Source organism: Rhyacophila brunnea, unplaced genomic scaffold (genome assembly GCF_057557595.1).
Source record: "Rhyacophila brunnea isolate RB1 unplaced genomic scaffold, BYU_Rbru_1.0 scaffold_6, whole genome shotgun sequence".
Classification (NCBI taxonomy): domain Eukaryota; kingdom Metazoa; phylum Arthropoda; class Insecta; order Trichoptera; family Rhyacophilidae; genus Rhyacophila; species Rhyacophila brunnea.
The window spans coordinates 47618628-47637235 of NW_028233276.1; the positions used below are offsets into that span (position 1 = coordinate 47618628).

At 36.2% G+C, this 18608-nt stretch overlaps 1 protein-coding gene across 1 annotated transcript; it reads right to left on the minus strand.

The window, feature by feature from the left end:
* Nucleotides 1-8946: 8946 nt before the first annotated feature.
* On the minus strand, nucleotides 8947-18288 carry LOC147065756 (aurora kinase B-like). The gene is made up of 6 exons (XM_085957083.1): nucleotides 18102-18288; nucleotides 16514-16705; nucleotides 13896-14052; nucleotides 13373-13509; nucleotides 10448-10679; nucleotides 8947-9750 (listed from the first exon to the last, which is right to left on the minus strand). Exons 1-6 carry the CDS (start codon nucleotides 18254-18256, stop codon nucleotides 9673-9675), a joined length of 951 nt encoding a protein of 316 aa, XP_085813209.1. The 5' UTR covers nucleotides 18257-18288; the 3' UTR covers nucleotides 8947-9672.
* Nucleotides 18289-18608: the final 320 nt, after the last annotated feature.

Here is an 18608-nt window from a genome sequence, read left to right on the forward strand (position 1 = left end):
AATATTTTTTTTTAATTTTATACCTACAAAAATATTATGATAAAATTGTGGTAATGTGAATGAAACGATGAATAGGTACCTACCTATATTATTTACGTTATGATATTAATCTCAATATCATAACTCAAGGGGTCTAATCATAGACTAATCTAATAATGGGAAACACTGTATGTTCTGTTGGAGAACCAAACTAGTGTTTGATGAAGCACATTTTCGGTAGGTAGTGGTGGACACTAGAGGTGAGTTGGAAATACTGTCACCAGTTTGTGTACTCAAGTCTCGGATGAAACTACCCATAGTTACTCAGTACGTGTGGCCCCAATATCTTTGGTGTGGCCCAATAAACTTGTTCAAACGCATGCGATGATATTATCATCGCCAGTCACTCGTTGGTAGACTTTCAATACCTACTATTGACATTAAATGTGTACAAGCGAGATAGCACTTGAATATAAGTAAGTATATTTTAATTTATTAATGTATGCACTCGAATGACATAATCTTATGTATGAACAATAGGTCATAAATTTTGTGTAGCAGCACAGGCTTGTTATGACCGCTCAAAACATGTTTAATATAAAAAAAATATCATTGTTTATTCAAGAATATTATAACTTAATATAAAAACAACTCATAAATTTTAAATGTGTTTCAAATTTTATAATAAATGGGACATTTCAAAAAGCTGAGCTGTGTATTTTTAGTGATTCTATTGAAGCTGATATCTCAAATACAAGTGCTAAGTATTTTTTTATACTGGTAGTAAGTATACTTAGTCTTAAAAATCAACCAGTTTTCCCTCCTCTAGTGCAGTGCTCCGCAACCGGTGTGCCCCGAGACAATGCTAGGTGTGCTCGGCGCAATATGTCAAAAAATGCAAATAATTTTGTATATTATACAATACTTAATGGCCAAATCTGCGTGCATGGCTGGTAATATATTTGAGCACCTGAATAAAATTAATAAAAAAAATGCAAGGTCAGAATGAAAATATATTGATATGCTTCACTACCATAAGCATATTAAATAAATTCGCTACCATTGAAAACAAGCAATTAATTTTGGGTCCAGCCCAAAAACTTATAACTTTGCTGCAAAAGAAATTTCATCATTACTTTCATACAATCAATACGACTGGATTCGAAACCCTTTTGCAACCAATGCTGGAAATTCTATAGAAGCACTATAATTATATTCGTGAGGAATTTTGTTGAATTGAGGAACGACGTGACGCTAACAATGAATTTCGCCGATGTTCCATTGGGTATTTTGTGGATTTCGGTTAATAAAGAATATCCTCGGATTTCCGACAAGGCTATCGCAGTTCAGCTCCCAATTTATATGACATATACCTATGTGAGCAACTTTTTTCAACTCAAGCTATAATTAAAAATGATAAGCAGTCATACTTGACGGGTGATAAGAACTTTGGGTTTCTCTTTCGTCAGAGCTCTAGTCTGGAGGGCCAGGCTCAGGGGGGGCGTGGCAGATCAACCAGATAAGTGAGATATACACAAACTACAAATTTTCTCTAATGGTTAAAAAAAAGTCGCCTGCGGCACTATATTACTAAGTACGCTGATACTAATATTTTTAACACATTGATCGCCAACTAGTTTTACATAAAATAGTTAAAAAATGATTATTTGTTTCTAAGGTATTATTTGATAGGTTATGAAAGAATATAATGTTTTTTTTTCATTTTGATGATTTTTTTTATGTAAATATTGGTTTTTATGATGTGCCGGCCACATGTGTCCGTCGCGGCGCCAACAAGTTATTTTATTCTATTGCGCCGGGCCGGCCATTTCGCCGGTCACCTGTCCATATGTGTTGACGAGAGCATGGTGCCATTTCGCGGTCGAATTATATTTAGATTTAGATAGTATAATAAACAGAAAAGGCACAAATACGGAATAAAAGTTTTCAAATTGGGTAGTATAATACCTGGATACACATAAACTGGAAATATAGGTATACATACCTTATAATCATTTTTGTAATTCTATTTTTTTATTATTTACACATTTTTTATAACTTACATTTTTATAATCTATTTAATATATATTTTTATATCAATAAAAACACATTTACAATTTAAAAGGAAAACTTTTTTTTTCATTATGTACATTCTTTACATTAGTGAGCCTATATTTTGTGACTGGGAAGACATATTTTCAGGCCAAGTGGCAGTAATATACAGAAGGGCCATGCCGGTCACTGCATATCGAAAAATGCAGTGCGCGCGTGCCCGCCAGCGCTGTAGAACAACTCTAAGGCAGGTCTTCTTTGCCGGTGACCCCCATGGCCCCCTTAACGTAATCCAATGCCGGTGACCCCCATGGCGATCAACGTGTTAAATATGTGATTGGGGAGTGTTTGTATTAATAAATACAAAAAATAGCTAAACATACAATGAATATCATTAATTTTACGTCAAACACCATTTGAAAAACACTACCTACTTTAGAGTATCACACTGTCTTTAACCTTAGCGATAGGTAGGGGGGCCGCTTCAGCATGTGGGGTCCATATTTCGATGTATAAATCTTTTTACCTGTAGTGTGCCGCGGAATTCTGGGAATACCTTTGGTGTGCCATGGGTGAGAAAAGGTTGCGGAGCACTGCTCTAATGGACACAATAATTTTTAAAGACCATTTCTTTTCACATTGTTAATTTAGTTGTGTGATCTCTGATATTGCAATGCTTTGATCATGTTTTGGAAAGAGCAACAAATCGCATGCCGATGACTAGGTGAAAGCAGCGCATTAGAAGGCCGATACAGTGACGTCCCATGAGGGCAAGCACGTCATGCTGACACCCCCAGAATAGGCTGTGTACGGTGGACCATCACGTCGTCAGGACTGAATGATTATTGATTACACTTTGCCAACAAATACATATTTATATATATATATATGCAACTATATAATTCTATAATCAGCGGCGTACTCCTTACTAAGCGATTATTTTGCGCTAGCCTTAATAAATACATTATGATACACCCCTGTTACAGGCGGGCTTCTCCCGGTGTAAAATAATCATTTAGTAGCTTAAGTCGAAACGTAACCCTGACCTCTAGAAACGGCTTCATAAAACATCTAATCTGATTCCTTGCTCAACCACGTAAGTATTTTTTTTTTTTTTTTTAAAAAGTAAAAATGATGATGGATGAAAGAGATAATTTTAAGTCTAAATATAAGGATTCAAAAATAATAAATTTTGCCGCGCATTGTGCATGAAATCCTCGCGCGCCGGCGCCAGGGTCAGGCTCGTGATTCGCCGAATCAAAGATCACGCGATAAAATTTGGCCAATCACGAGAGTCCCTTTTTTTGCTGGATGGCGTCGGTACGAGGAATTTAAAAAGAAAGAAAAAAGGATGTTAGTAAGCGTCCCCTTTCCGATAGGTACGGACCTGACGACTACCACTGTAAAAATCCCAAATATAATTTGTAAAACTAAAAATTAAGAAAATATAAGAAGACCACGTTACGAGCACGAAAGACCGTGTTTTATTTATACTCCAACCGTTTGAATTTCTTTTTTTTTGTGAATCCGGGGTTCGATGGACACCTGAGCTAGCCGCTGGAACCCCGGGGATCTCAATGGCGCCCTTGGCAACGTGAAGCTCGAAGAATCGCATGGATTCTTCCGAACCCGCGAAATAAAATTTACGCCCGCGAACGCTAAATAAAAGTTTACGATCCAGGAGCCGGAACAACCAAGAAATGGTTAACTAAAAAGCGGACTCCGACGTAACCCTTATCGAAGAAGAAGTGCTGTCTCCAACATCAAACCGGGAGGGCCCTCTGGTGTTCAAAGACAGTCCACATACGGAGCTGACCGCGCCTAGCGTCGTGCTGTAGACCGTAGCACCAGCGCGTCTCCAGTACGACGAATGGCTGCACAAATCCCACCTATGGAGACCAGACACATCATCGACGGTATCCAGCGAGGAGGGCTCGTAGAGGCCACGGCCCACTCACGACGAAAAACGGCGAGCAAAATGCCGATTTTCCTAGGGTATCACTAACATGTGTACCCTAGTCGACCACGGGATGTTCGGTGAGGAGAGAAAAAGGAAACGCGAGGCTAGGGAGCCTCGCTGAGAAGGCGCGCAAGCTGAGATGAATCGAAGAAGCTGTACGGGCGCAGGGTCGACCACGAGGAGATGAAGCAGGACCAGTCGCCAACCCTCTAGTCAAGGGTGAACGCCGAGTTGCTGTTGGAAGTTTCAGTGTAAACAGTGTAGTTAAAAGTGAAGATAATAATCGTAAATATCCGGAAATTCTTCTAATTACGGATAAAAAGTTAATTAAGGACCCACTTTCTGAGCCCTATAATCTTAAGTTCGTTAGTAAGAAAAATGTACATTCTAGTTCTAAAAATAACGCTTCGCAAAGTGACGCCAATTCTTTCCGTTCAAATAAAGTAAATATGAATGAATTCGAAAACATTAACATTGAAAATCGCAAACAATTTTATAAACGGGAAAGAGGATATTCTACAGTAGCGCGAAACCTGTTTCAAAGTTACGCCGTGTTAATAATTTGAATCCAAAGAGAAACGAAGAAAATAGTATACGACCGTCACTATTATTTCTTTACAAATTACCAATCGTAAATTTAACACAGCGAAAACGGAACGGGAATAATAAGGCATCACTCGACGAAAGTTATGTTAAATTTTAATAAGTTAAAATTAGGTATAAGAGGATGAAAGTAGAGATTGTATGCCTGTGATAAAAAAAAAAAAAAGATGAGTCAATAAGCCGTAAATTTCTCAACGGGGTTTCAATAATAATAACAAAACGTGAGAGGCACCGCAAATCGGCGCGGCGCGCCTTGGAATAGGATGTCGGGCGCGTAAATCGAAACAACAATTTTTTTTTTTTTTAATAAAATGGGTTTCACTAAAAATAAAGTTAATTACACAGTTTTAAGTGTACTGATTCAGAAATAAATATAATGAGAGGGTGGAATATTTCAATTTTTAATATCAATGTGATTTATACAGTCAATACAATGTTGCAAAATAATTATGGGTATTAGGGTAAAATATTAAAAGTGATAGTAAGTACCATAAGTACAATGGGAAGATTTTATATAAAATTAGTAGCTATTTAATGTATGGGGTAGGAGTAATTAATAAAGTAAACTCGAATAAATTTAAAGTACAGGAAGTCTAATGAACGAATAAATTACTAAAGAAAGAAAAAGAATAAATACAGATGAAGACAATTTGGAAGCACAAAGGGAGCCACCTCTTGAAGTAAGCGCATCCAAAGGCAGCGTAGCCGAAAATTCATGATACCAAAGCTTGATGGTGTGGAGAGTGCGCACTCTCCTTTCTCGCGCAGGTTCATGGAGAGACTAGGGACGTGACGCCTGAAAGATATCGTGAAACAACAAGAGGTACTTCCGAAGTGTAACCATCAAAAAAAAAAAAGAAAGGGAAAAGGATACTTATTGTAAACATCCATCCTATTACCTGTGGGAGAGCCGTGCCGCCGTCAACGAGCCTGGCCGTTGTACCGCTATACGATGCCTTGCCCGCAGTAATAGGAACAGATGGAGACACAGTACCTGTCCATCTATGAGGTGATACTCCAGAGACCAGCAGATCAGTGGAAAACTTTCCACAGGAAGATATCCGCTGCTCGGAACGAGCCTGGCTCAATAGTAACGCCACTACCACGCCCTGGTTGCAAAGGCAGACGACGCCAAACGAGGTACGCTCCTATTGCACCAGAAGAAGAAAAACATAACACGAAATAATAATTCCGAACGAGGGCCAAACGTCTACAAATGTAGCCCCTAGGAATACAAAAGAAAGATTGGAAAGCGCGAGAGTCAAAGACTGCAGCTTCGCGACCCCTCCGCTGACTAGTATAAAAGAACGAGAAGAATAACAAAAACATTACGAAAACAAAATAAACGCATGACATTACAGGAAAAAAATAAAATAATAATAAATTATGACAAATGATAATAAGAAAGGAAAATAAATCAAACTCTGACTTATTCAGGAGCATTGCTTTGAGCAGGAAAATAGTAATTAAAATAAATATAGAAACAATACGTAAAGTTAGTTGTTTTTTTTTTTTTTGTTAGAATAGTTAATTTTAGTTGAATTTTTTTTATATAAACTGTTATCATGCCATGTACTTAACGGATGAACAAGGAATTGGATGGGTGGCCGATGAGATCAGGGCGTACCTTTCGACTTTAATCCAGATGGGGCGAATGATACACCCGTTACAGGCGGGCTTCTCCCGGTGTAAAATAATCATTTAGTAGCTTAAGTCGAAACGTAACCCTGACCTCTAGAAACGGCTTCATAAAACATCTAATCTGATTCCTTGCTCAACCACGTAAGTATTTTTTTTTTTTTATTTAAAAAGTAAAAATGATGATGGATGAAAGAGATAATTTTAAGTCTAAATATAAGGATTCAAAAATAATAAATTTTGCCGCGCATTGTGCATGAAATCCTCGCGCGCCGGCGCCAGGGTCAGGCTCGTGATTCGCCGAATCAAAGATCACGCGATAAAATTTGGCCAATCACGAGAGTCCCTTTTTTTGCTGGATGGCGTCGGTACGAGGAATTTAAAAAGAAAGAAAAAAGGATGTTAGTAAGCGTCCCCTTTCCGATAGGTACGGACCTGACGACTACCACTGTAAAAATCCCAAATATAATTTGTAAAACTAAAAATTAAGAAAATATAAGAAGACCACGTTACGAGCACGAAAGACCGTGTTTTATTTATACTCCAACCGTTTGAATTTCTTTTTTTTTGTGAATCCGGGGTTCGATGGACACCTGAGCTAGCCGCTGGAACCCCGGGGATCTCAATTACCTACCTAATTACCAACAGAAAAATATATAAAATAAAAAACCTATTTACTACTAATAGGCAAAAAGCGTAATAATAGTAAAGCAAGTTTATGTATATTAAATTACGTCAAAGATAATCCATTATTTTTATTTTTCAAAGTTTGTGCAGCTTGTTAGTGGCGTATAAGCTGAAATATAATCACCTGTATCAAAGCCGACTTAAGTACAAGCCGAAGCATTCGGAAACTTTCCGTCAATCAGTGGTCTTACCTCTCCTGCCTCTACCGCTGTCTATGGGTGACCTATCATTATTCTATAGAGCATGGTTTCCCAAACTATGGGTCGCGAGCGAATATTGAGTGGGCCCTCTGCCACTGTATACATGAATTAAAAAAAATAGGAAGTGATAAATTTGATATTTCATTCCGCTATTTATAATTCCTAAAAATTGAAATAAACTTTAGTTACAAAATTCTGGCTCTCAGTTGCTGATAATTACCCTTGCCTGTTCGATGAAGCTATGAAAGTCTTCCTCCTCTTTACTACCTCATATCTATGTGAGGTCGGATTTTCGGCTATGGTTAACATTAAAACTAAATACCGAAATAAATTGGATATATCAAACTCACTGCGATTAAAAGTAACTAAAGTTGAAGTTGATGCTAAATCTTTAATGAAGAAAAATAAGAAACAAATACATCTTTCCCATTGAAATAACTTTGTAAAAAAACCTTGCAGGTGTAGGTATTTAAGTAATAATTTTTTTTTATTTAAGTTGTGTTTCTTATTTCAACAGTCTTTCATTCATATTGGTAAAACTTATAAAAAATATTTTTTTATTTCAATTAGAACAAATAAGACAGCATTAAGTAGTTCCACGACTCGCCACTAGAATCTGAGCATTACCAATATTTATGCCCTCTTTTCTCTAAGACAGCTAAGAGGTGGGTCCCAAGATTGGAAATTTTTGTTAGATGGGTCGGAGCCCAGTCAACTTTGGGAACCACTGCTATAGAGTGCTTATACTGACGGGTCTGTCATGTTTACTTTCTTAGAGTATTTTTATTGATTTTGTTATACAGAATAGATAATATCGTCACTGTTCTGGCAGAAGACACTAATTCGAAAAAATTACATATTGAGTTAGTTATACCAAAATGTTCCTTATTTCAAACTTTACTGTCTGGAAACCTTCTTAATAAATAAACAATCTTTATTTTAAAGTCATCGTTTTTACGATTACTTAATAAACTCACATGATAGACCATTTCAAACATTTTAACAACTTCAAAGTCAAATTACTCAAAACTAGTATTCTCCAGTTAGTGTGTTCTGCCAGAACAGAGACGAATTATTTTAAAGTCAGTAAGTACCTACCTACCTACTTTGACTACAAAAAATAATATTATTTTATCGTGTTGCTTTTTAAAATGACAAATATTGTCATGCAGATTTTATTGTCAACATTCAAAAATTATTTTTTTTTTGTGATTTTACCGAGGCTTTGACTACGACTCGCTGTCATATCGCCTCTTCTATTTTAGAAGGGAATCCGCTGATCAGGTCCTCACTCCTATTCTGTTAAAGAACTTTACAATTTTGCCAAGCTCTTCCGTCTTACCCACCGCCAGGGCACCTTTCAATTCGCCGACATTCTCATAGATATCCGCAATTCGCAGATATCTATGAGAATGTCGACAAACGAGTTACTTAAATATTGTTAAATATACCGTATTTTCAGTTATTATCAAAATCAAAAATAAACTTTATTTTAGGCGAAGACGTTGTTGTTCTAGTAAAAATATAAATGCTGTTTACGCCAGTTTGAGGTAATGTATATGAAAGTTTTAAAATGCTATTGCAAATCAATATTTCCAGCTATCTTGCCATAGGGAATGCATTGATTTTGATAGATGAGTTAGGTTAGGTTAGGTAGCTTAAAAAATACTGTTCAACAATCCAAATTATGATAAATATTTTTAGTTTTAGTTACATTTTGTTAGTATCACTTTCATATTACATTTATATGAAAGGTTCCCCATCCTCATTGGTTTTTCTTCAACATCCTTGATTTCAATGGACAATAAAACGAACAAATTTTGTTTTAATAGTCTTAATATAATAAATATATACTTAAATTACAATAACGTTAATAAGCTAATGTAATAATACATGGGAAATGATAACTTAAACTAAGCTATACCAATGAATGTTCTGAATAACAAATGACATGTGCGGTCACAAATTTAAAAATCTATGTTTATTTTTAATGGCACTTCCATTCTCATATTAATACTGTATTGAATACACAAATAGGGCTAGAATTATAAATCTCACTACAGCAAAACCTCGTTAATGAGAACACGGATAATTCGAAATTCGCCGTAATTCGACATTTTCGCGAAAATAATTCGAATTTCGTAATTCAAAATTATTTCCGAGTCCTGGCATATAAAAATATTCAATAAATCGTAATAAAGTACACTATTTCATGAGTCAGTCATTGAAAATCATGACTGACTTTTCTTAAAACATCATAAATTACTTATTTTAAGAAAGTAATAAAAATAATCCTGACATTTTATGACCCATTAACACACACAGAACCGGAAATTTGGTAGGCACAGCTCTGATCGTAAACGATATTAATGAAAATCAGAAAAAAATTTTCCACCCCATACAATTCGTAATTCGATTTTTTTTTCGATTTTCGGTCCCGTTGAATTCGTATTAACGAGGTTTTACTGTACATGAATCTAAAAGAACAGACAGAGGTCAATAAATTGTCAAACACGAAAAGACTTGTAACATAATTTGTGTGTTGTTGGCAATTCACATGTATTGTCGTATCCAATTGTGTCTCATCGCGTCCTTGAGTGACATTCTTTTCCTGCTTTCGAATTGCAGAAGCTGAAAATAATGGATTTAAAAAATACATAAATGATTATTCTCATGCGGTTCTTAGTGGTGAATTGATTTGTTCGCATATAAAGGTGCATTTAGACTAAACAAACAATAACATAGATCGAGAACTAGAGGATTCTGTTCCTGTTCGCCTGGTGTAAACGCCCAGTGAACAATATCCACAAAACAAGTACTAAAAGAGCTAGAATATAGAACACTGCGAGCGAATGCTCTGGCTCTATTTCTGTGTTTTTGTTCGTTTGTTTTAAACTATCACATTTGTTTGTTCGCGAGTGTACGACTTGGTCGTGTTTTTGGTTTGAGTGCAACAATACGGAAAAGTGATATAATATTTAGTAATCGTATATGTTTAGTCCGACCGCTTAACTTATGCGCGTGGTGCAAGGCGTTGTGTGTATTTCCTGTTTGAACACGTCACGAAAAAAAGATTGCAAGAGTTTGAAAATTTAGAATTCCATAATACTGAAAAAATAAAAAATTACAAACATTAAAATTGTCTTTCTTTCATCTTTAGTTTCAAAGGTGTATGCAACTTCTGAGCGCACTGGTTAAAAAGTCAGACTATTTGCAACTGCTTCGTCAGCGAGCGCGACAGAACAGGAAAGAGCCGAGAAAGAGACCGATTAATTCAACAAGCATATTATGTACTTCCATTAAAAAAATGTTATCAAGAGTAAATTACCCTCGCAACGAAGTCCTTGGCAGGCGGTGTAATCCATTCAGGGTACATGATATTGATCCTTACGATTTTGTCATAGGTCTCGTTGGTTGATTCACTCTCGAATGGAGGCTTTCCGACCAGGAACTCGTAAGCCAGAATTCCCAAGCACCATTGGTCTACCCCCAAGTCGTACACTTTTCTGTTGACCATCTCCGGTGGTAGATAGTCCAAGGTGCCGCACATTGTCTTGCGTCTAGACGAAGATACGTATAATAAAATTAATAACTATTCTACAGCCAACATAATATCATGACTGCTATTTGATATTGCTGTGTATTGTAAATGATGAGGAGATTGGGGGTATAGATATGTACATGAAAGAGCGGATCGATTTGTAATTCTGCAGATCACTGCTTATATGATAAAATGGTAACTCTATAGTTTTGAAAACTGAATTGACGATATACATATTTATCACTTAATTATATACATGTCAAAACGTCTGGTGGTTATGTTCACCCACCAGTCATTGCGATGTGTTGCACCACTAGCCGTCACAGTCAGTCAAATATGAATATTGAAGTTTAGATTCCAGTTTATATAGATATGAAATTATTGAATACTGTGTGTTGGGGTGGGGGTAGAAAAGGATCTATGTAATGTGGAAAGGGATAGTTGGTAAAATTCCGAGTGATAATTGTGTAGATGGGGTGGGAATTCAAATGTTCATTGCGCCCCATACCTCACGGTTTTCTTTGTGTATATTTTCTAAACAATATTTATCATTTTAGTGTGAAAATATTCACGATAAACTCGAGAAACATGTTAATTTGGTAAATTTTCACAAATATTTATCATTCTGTTCCTATTTCATATTTTTTTAAGGGATTTATGTCCTATTAAGTGTCCACCTAGTAAAAATTGGCTGGCAGTATTATAATATAAATATTCACAAAATAGAGTGATATGACTGACTAGGGTTTACAATTCTACATACATACATAGTTTCTTGACCCCATAATCTCAACATGGAAAACGCTGCAATTTCAGGTTTAATTTTTAAATAATTGAGTAGCTTAGTATCAAAGTAGGCCAAATGCCACCTCCCACTATATTCATGTTTTAATTGATTATTGTAGTGCAAGTGATGCTCTTTTCAAAAAATCCACCAAAAGATTTTTCTCAGAGATTTTTGAGTTTACAGTTTGGTATGTTATATGAAAAACGGACACTTTTCACCAGTGGCGCACCCAGGGGGGGGGGGGGCAAGGGGCCCTGGCACCCCCGAAACATTAAAATTATCAGAATGATTTTAAACATTGAAATTGAAAGCCAATAAACTATACCTTTGGGCTTAGACAAATAAAAAGACAGCAAAAAATGATTTGTAATTCTCCAGCACCCTTTTTAGAAAAATTTCTTAGATTTTAATTTCTAACACAAAAATTTCGAAACACTAATGTCAGATTTTCTAGAAACCCAATCCCTAATGGAACTGTCAAAAAATTCTCGGTATCCACCCAAAATTCCAGATTGGTGTACATCATGGCTGGGGAGGGCTGACAGGGCTCTAGCCTGGGGGCCCGGGCTGTGGGGGGCCCGGCGTGTCGGGTTGACCAGATAAGTGAGATAAACACATCATAAATTAGCTTTAATAGTAAAAAAGTCGCCTGTGGCGCTATTATACTTCATGGCCATGAACATTTAAAATTATATAATTGTGCAATATATTTTTTGATTATTATGTGTCCATACTCGACAGCTTTGTTATTAAAGTAGATGTATTAAAAATCGCCAATAATTCACTGTATAAGTACCCTTAATTTAACTAAAACACAATTTGAAAAACGTTAATGTAGTGTTTCACACTGCCTTTAATCTTAGCGGTAGGTAGGGGGACCACCAAATATCCTAGCCTGAGGGCCTGTTTCAGGATGTGGGGACCAATGTGTAGGTACACCGAGTGCAATAGACAAAAGACCGATAAACAAGAAATTGGGCTGTGAAGAAGAAAAAGAGCCTATGGGACTAATTTACATTCTCGTCTTTGGGCCTCCCCCCAATATTAAATCCTGGGTGCGCCACTGAGGTTCCTATACCATTCATCCGATTGCGATGAAACCTTCGTCAGTTGTTGTGGTAACACCCGCAAAGGTTTTTGAATTAGTACAACCATCTTCTTCTTCTTAATTATATCTTCTTTTATTACACATGTTTGTGAGTCTCCTAGAAAATTTTGTAAATGGCTTATGGTCCACTTTGAAACTAAGCTACTCAATTATTGTGAAAATGAACATAATATACTTGTCAAATAAAAGAATGTAATTTTAAAAAGTTTGTTTATCGATTCTAATTTTCTTGAAATTACAGTATTAATAGCCTGTTTACACATGCATGGATTGACTACTGGTAGTACGTATTCTCGTGACAATAACAATAAAATACAAATGTAAACACTGCATGTAAGGATCAAAAAGTTCAGCAGCTTCTGAATTTTCACGCAACAGTAGTAACTTGCGTGAATGTATAAACAGTTATTGTCAGTTTAATACTTTGGACGCTGAAGACGCACCTGGCGCGTAATGACCAGGCTATCGATGTAATTAACATGCATTTTAAAAGTGGTAATTAATTGCTATTGCTGGCAGTAAATCCATGCACGTGTACAGGCGCCATAAAAGTATGCAGTATTATAAAACTGCTTACATTGTAAAAAAAGTGCTACCGATGTAATTTGTTGAATTTTTTTTATTCATTGTTAATTCATAGGTACTGCTTTAAAAATTTTTTTTTGGGTAAAATTTTACTTTGTTTCTGTCTAACCTCAGGATTATGTGATCGGAGAAAATATCAAGAAAATACCGCAATCCCAGAATTAAAATTCTCTCCAGGCAATATCGAGAGATACTAAAATGACCACTTTTCTGATAATAAACAGAATCATACCTGTCGGATGGAGCGTGGACTGACCATCCAAAATCAGCTAATTTCAAGGAACCATCGCCCGCTACAAGAATGTTCTCCGGTTTGATATCTCGATGGATGACTTTGTTTTTATGGCAATAATCCAAGGCGCTCGCGATCTGATATTGACAATACAATTATTGATATATTTCCATTTTACAATCACAGCAGTCTCCGGTCCTCGAAGTGCGTTATTATATAATATTTGAGAGTGAGAGTGAGATCAATAACGATGCAATTCAAAGACTGGAAATGGTTGACGATTTTGTTTATGCTTTTGTGTTACAAATAATACTTACTTGAGGGTGCTAAAAAGAACATTAATTACAAATAGGCATCGCAAATGCTATAACATGCTTGGTCAAGACAAATATATTATATAAAAGTAGTGCCATATCAAAGTTAAACAAAATTCGCCTAATCAAAAGTCATCTTTAAGGTGTTGACTGTTGAGACTAGCACCATAAAAAGAAAATAAGTAAAATGAATGAACATGATTCTTTACCTGATATGTATATCTTGCCGAAGATTTGTCAGAAAATCTTTTATTCGGTGCCCTTTTCAAGAAATTGTATAATTCTCCGTTCGCTGCAAACTCTAATACCATATAAATCTTTCTTTCATCGTGGAACCACGTGTATAGGCTCAAAATGTGCGGGTGCCTGAAAATCCATGATTTTATTTATTATAATATATTATCACATACAGTAGCACCCCTGATTATCCGGGTAAATAGTGGGGAGAGCCGGCACGGATAAACGAAAAACACGGATAATCCGAACTATGTTTAAAATACTATATATTGTCACATTCGAAAAGAGGGGGGGGGGGGGGGCGTAGGATGCGCTGGACCCTGGAATGTCAAGGTGATGTCTGCTGGCTTCTCCTTTCGGGGACATGCATGCTTGATTGACAACGCGGAATTACGGCGAAAACAGGGTGTTTTATTTGGCAAAATACATTTTACAGTTACAGTATTCTTTAATCTAAGATGTACAGCGTATAAAATGAATATTTATAAAATAGGTAAATTTAGCTGGAACGCCGGCCACGCGGCCGACGCCGTCAAGGGTCGCAGACCGAATGTCCTTTTGTTTGTCTGCGAGGCTTCAGCCAACTCTCGAAAAACAACAAAAAAATATCACAATCTGCAAAATTCTTTCGCTGGAAATGACCAAGGGCGCGCTTTTCAACCCAAAGCTTGCAGGTACTTGGGTTTCAAAGTATACCCTTCATTGCTAGACAAAATCGATCAGACAATAGACATATTTTTACAAAATAATATAAAAACAGTTTAGAGTTAAGACTAAAAATATACTAAGTATTAGGTACATTGTATGGCTGGGAACTTTGCTTCTAATATTTATATAAGTATACGAATTTTAATATTGGTCAAAATTGGATGAAGGCTAATGTAATAATATTAAAAAATGATATTAATAATTATTATTTTAGGCATCTAAAGTGTTGTGCTGACGATTTTTTTAAGTTATCTAGGTAACTACAAAATCAATTAACATTTATTGGCTTTAAAATTACAGCTTGCTTGTATTGAATAAGTATAAAATTTATAATGACGCTAGGTTTTACTTCGCTTGCTTCTAGAATTAATGTAGGTATAAAAAAATGCAGGATTTTACATACATTAAGGGCTAGAATGATTCTGTTTGTTGAAGTTGCAAAAGGGTGACTATAAATTTTCATACATCTAAGCTTACGGGCTAGAAAATCGGTCAACCGAAAACGGTCTCGCAGTCGATCTACTCATGTTTGCATGAATCCGCCCAATGATGATTCAGGCCTCATGGCCTTGGATCCTCTGAGGATGCCATGGTTTAGACGGTATCAATATATTACACATTTCTAAAGCAGACAATTATTTTAACACGTTTAATACGCATTATTTATTATGAAAATCTGTGATTTTGGTTTGTTTGCAGGAATCTTTTAGTCATTTTCTAATATCCGTTCGAATTTTCCGAAGAGCTATTATATCATTATATTCGAATTTCGACCGCCTACGATGGCCGCGCTGCTGAAGCGTCGGGTTATAACGTCATGAGTCCCAGGTTCGAATCCTGGGTCTGGCAAAAACATATATTGTTTTTCAATTTCAACATCCATTTCTCGTAAAAACAAAAATCTGTGAATACAATTATTATGATCTTATTAAGATCGGATATGGTCGATATATTGTATATAATATGTCGATGTACTACAATAAATTGTCAACAGAAGTCAGTGCCGTGTTTTGATGTGCGTCACTCATTATTTGAAAACCTGGATCACATGAATCATATTCTAACCACTCCAACGAGTGTTATTGGCTTCATTTTGTACCAAAATTGAGTTACCCCATGTATTGTCATTTTTTTCCAGAATTTAATAATATCGTCATCTTCAAAAGGCTTTTAAGGCCATTATTATAATGTCGTTTTATTAATGAGATCCCCTTGATCCATGGGTTGAATTGAAGATGTAACATTAGGTTGTAAAAATTTTGCAAGCATAAGGCCTTCGTCCGTCTTCAATATGCTTTCATTTGGATGAGGAGCACTATCTAATAACAGCACTGTTTTCTGTGGCAACCCCTTACTTTTCAAAAAATCTCCTACGTCTGGAGCCCATTTAGTTTTGAACCAATCTTCAAGATCCTTCTATCCATCCATGCTCTTTTTTGGTTGTAATAATCAATAGGGAGATTTCAACAGGAAGAAATCGGCCAGCTTTCAATCTAGAAGGCAACCCATCCCCATTATTTTTGTGTTGCCTGCATTTTCAAACTAGTCATGAAAAATAAGGCACTTAAATGTGACTCCATGTCAAATACATCTGACGAATAGTTCAAAACAGTTAAGTCAATTGATTCACCAGACATAGGTCATTCCTCGAGTCTCCCATCCATTATTGTATACAAAAAAAGACCCTTGACTTTACCCTATTACTGGTCCGCAATCATGTTTGTCTTCTCGTTGTAGAACGATTTGTAATCAGGGAGCTGTATGGATTATTCCAATTTAATCATCATGTCAAATTCATACGATACAACACCCTCCAACCAGTACTCTTAACAGTAGCGAGAGAACTATATGAAAAGTTAATAAAAGGTAAGTGTCCGCTTACTTTAAATGTGACTGGATCTCAATCTCACGAAGGACTTGTCGCTCCACATTGTTTTTGACGAGCTCCGACTTGAAGAGTGTTTTGATGGCCACTAGATGACCAGTACGACGCTCTCGTGCGCAGAACACTCGGCCAAATTTTCCTTTGCCCAGACCCACGCCCAACTCAAAATCATTCACCGACCAATCGTATCTGAAAACGAAAACAAAACTACTATTCAAACTAGGAAATCGTAATTTAATATATTCCAGAGGAAAGTTGAAAATAAAGGCTTATGATTCAAGTAGCAAATGAGAATTATTAACAATGAGTTCGCAATTAATAAGAGACCATATTTCATATGACTATTCAAGCAAAACTACTTGTGTCTCTGTTGTTTGCATAGCTTTGTAGAAAATTACAGTCCACCAATTAGAGACAGACAAATGGAGAGAAGAGATAAGGTTCCTTAGTGAGATCTTCGCCGCAATCAAATCTCTGCATGATAGGAACGAATGCTTGTCAGAATTGGTGACACTGTGAAATGTCTGTAAAATGCCACCCGTTCAATGCTTGCATTCTGTTGGAGTTGCTTTACCTTTGCCTTTCTTTTCTGAGCAGTAGTAACCATTAAGACCCCCATACATGGAAAGGCCAAACTGAACAGGCGTGGACATACACGATGTAATCGTGTCAGTTCCGATTGATCTATTGCAAGGAGTGAACGTGCATATGGATGAGACTGAACTAATATGTTACACCATCTTAGCACTGATACAAGGGGGATAAAACAAAAAGAGAACAATATGGGAGGAAAATATCTATACTCGAAGTTGAGTCCAGGGACTCTTCTTGGTCTTTCAGAAATATGAGTTCATTATAATACCATAGTTTAGGTTTATCAACTTGATCAGCAGACCATAGACGCTTGAAATTTTTAAAATTCTTTTCTGAATAAACTACCTAGGTATGTAAATTGTTTATATTTTTTGTGATTGTATCACGATTAGTTGTCAGTTCAATCATCAAACCTTTATTCAAAAGCAAATCATAACGATCGTCACGATTTCCTTTATTGTACTAGTAGTACATATTTTGATTTTATGAACCAGTATGGTTCTAGTATTTTAGATAACTCAATGGATTCAAATAAAAAGTCTTTGGACTACGACGCCGTTTGTCAAACACACACAACGTGATCAATAGTATCACGCACAAGTCCCACAAGGCTGCTGCTCGAGCACCGATTGAAGGGATTTGCCACACACAATCCGGTCAGGCGAATCTAATTGAATCGCTTCAGTCGCTCCGGCCGCCGTATGCTTATTGACCTCGAGGCAAAAATACCCACATGGTACGGATTTCCATCGGCAAAACTGAAGGTAAAACTGATCATGTATGGGGCCCTTTATAGTAGGTAGTGCAATTGTCAAAAAGGTGACAATTATGTACCTACAGGTTAAATTATTTATTGCCATAAAATTGACATTTTTAATGTTTAACCCGCATTCAACGCGATCGGCAGTTACTGCTCTAAGCTACCTATTAATAATATTATTCAACTGCAAAAACTTTCCGTACGTACACACAACACTTACAAAATACTTACGGATTTCCATAAGCTTCGTGTTTGATTATTTTCGACACAAAATATTGAACTTCCTCTTTTTCTGTCTGCGGAACATCCTTCACTAATTCTGAAACTTCTGCATGGTTCAATTTTAGGACAGACCTCAATGGAGTACCGTGGTCTATTGCAGCCATTTTCACGTGAGATTTTACTCAATATTCGAGCAGTAACCTATAAAAACAAAGAGATGTTTACATATTATCCATTAGCAACCAATAAATATAGCGGTAAATGTGCCGCAGATGCTGTCATGAGATTTTACAACATTCTTTGTAGACCGAACATAACCTACCCCAACCTAATATTACCTAATATAATCTTAGTTTGTGATAATGATGCATCAAAATGTATGAAAATTTTAAATTTTAAATTAACAATTTGATCGAAAAGCCTATGCGCCGACAGAAAAAAGTATTTATTATAATTGTCTACATGGAATAACTGTTTTCTTAAAAAAAACAATGATAAAAGCTCATGACACAAATA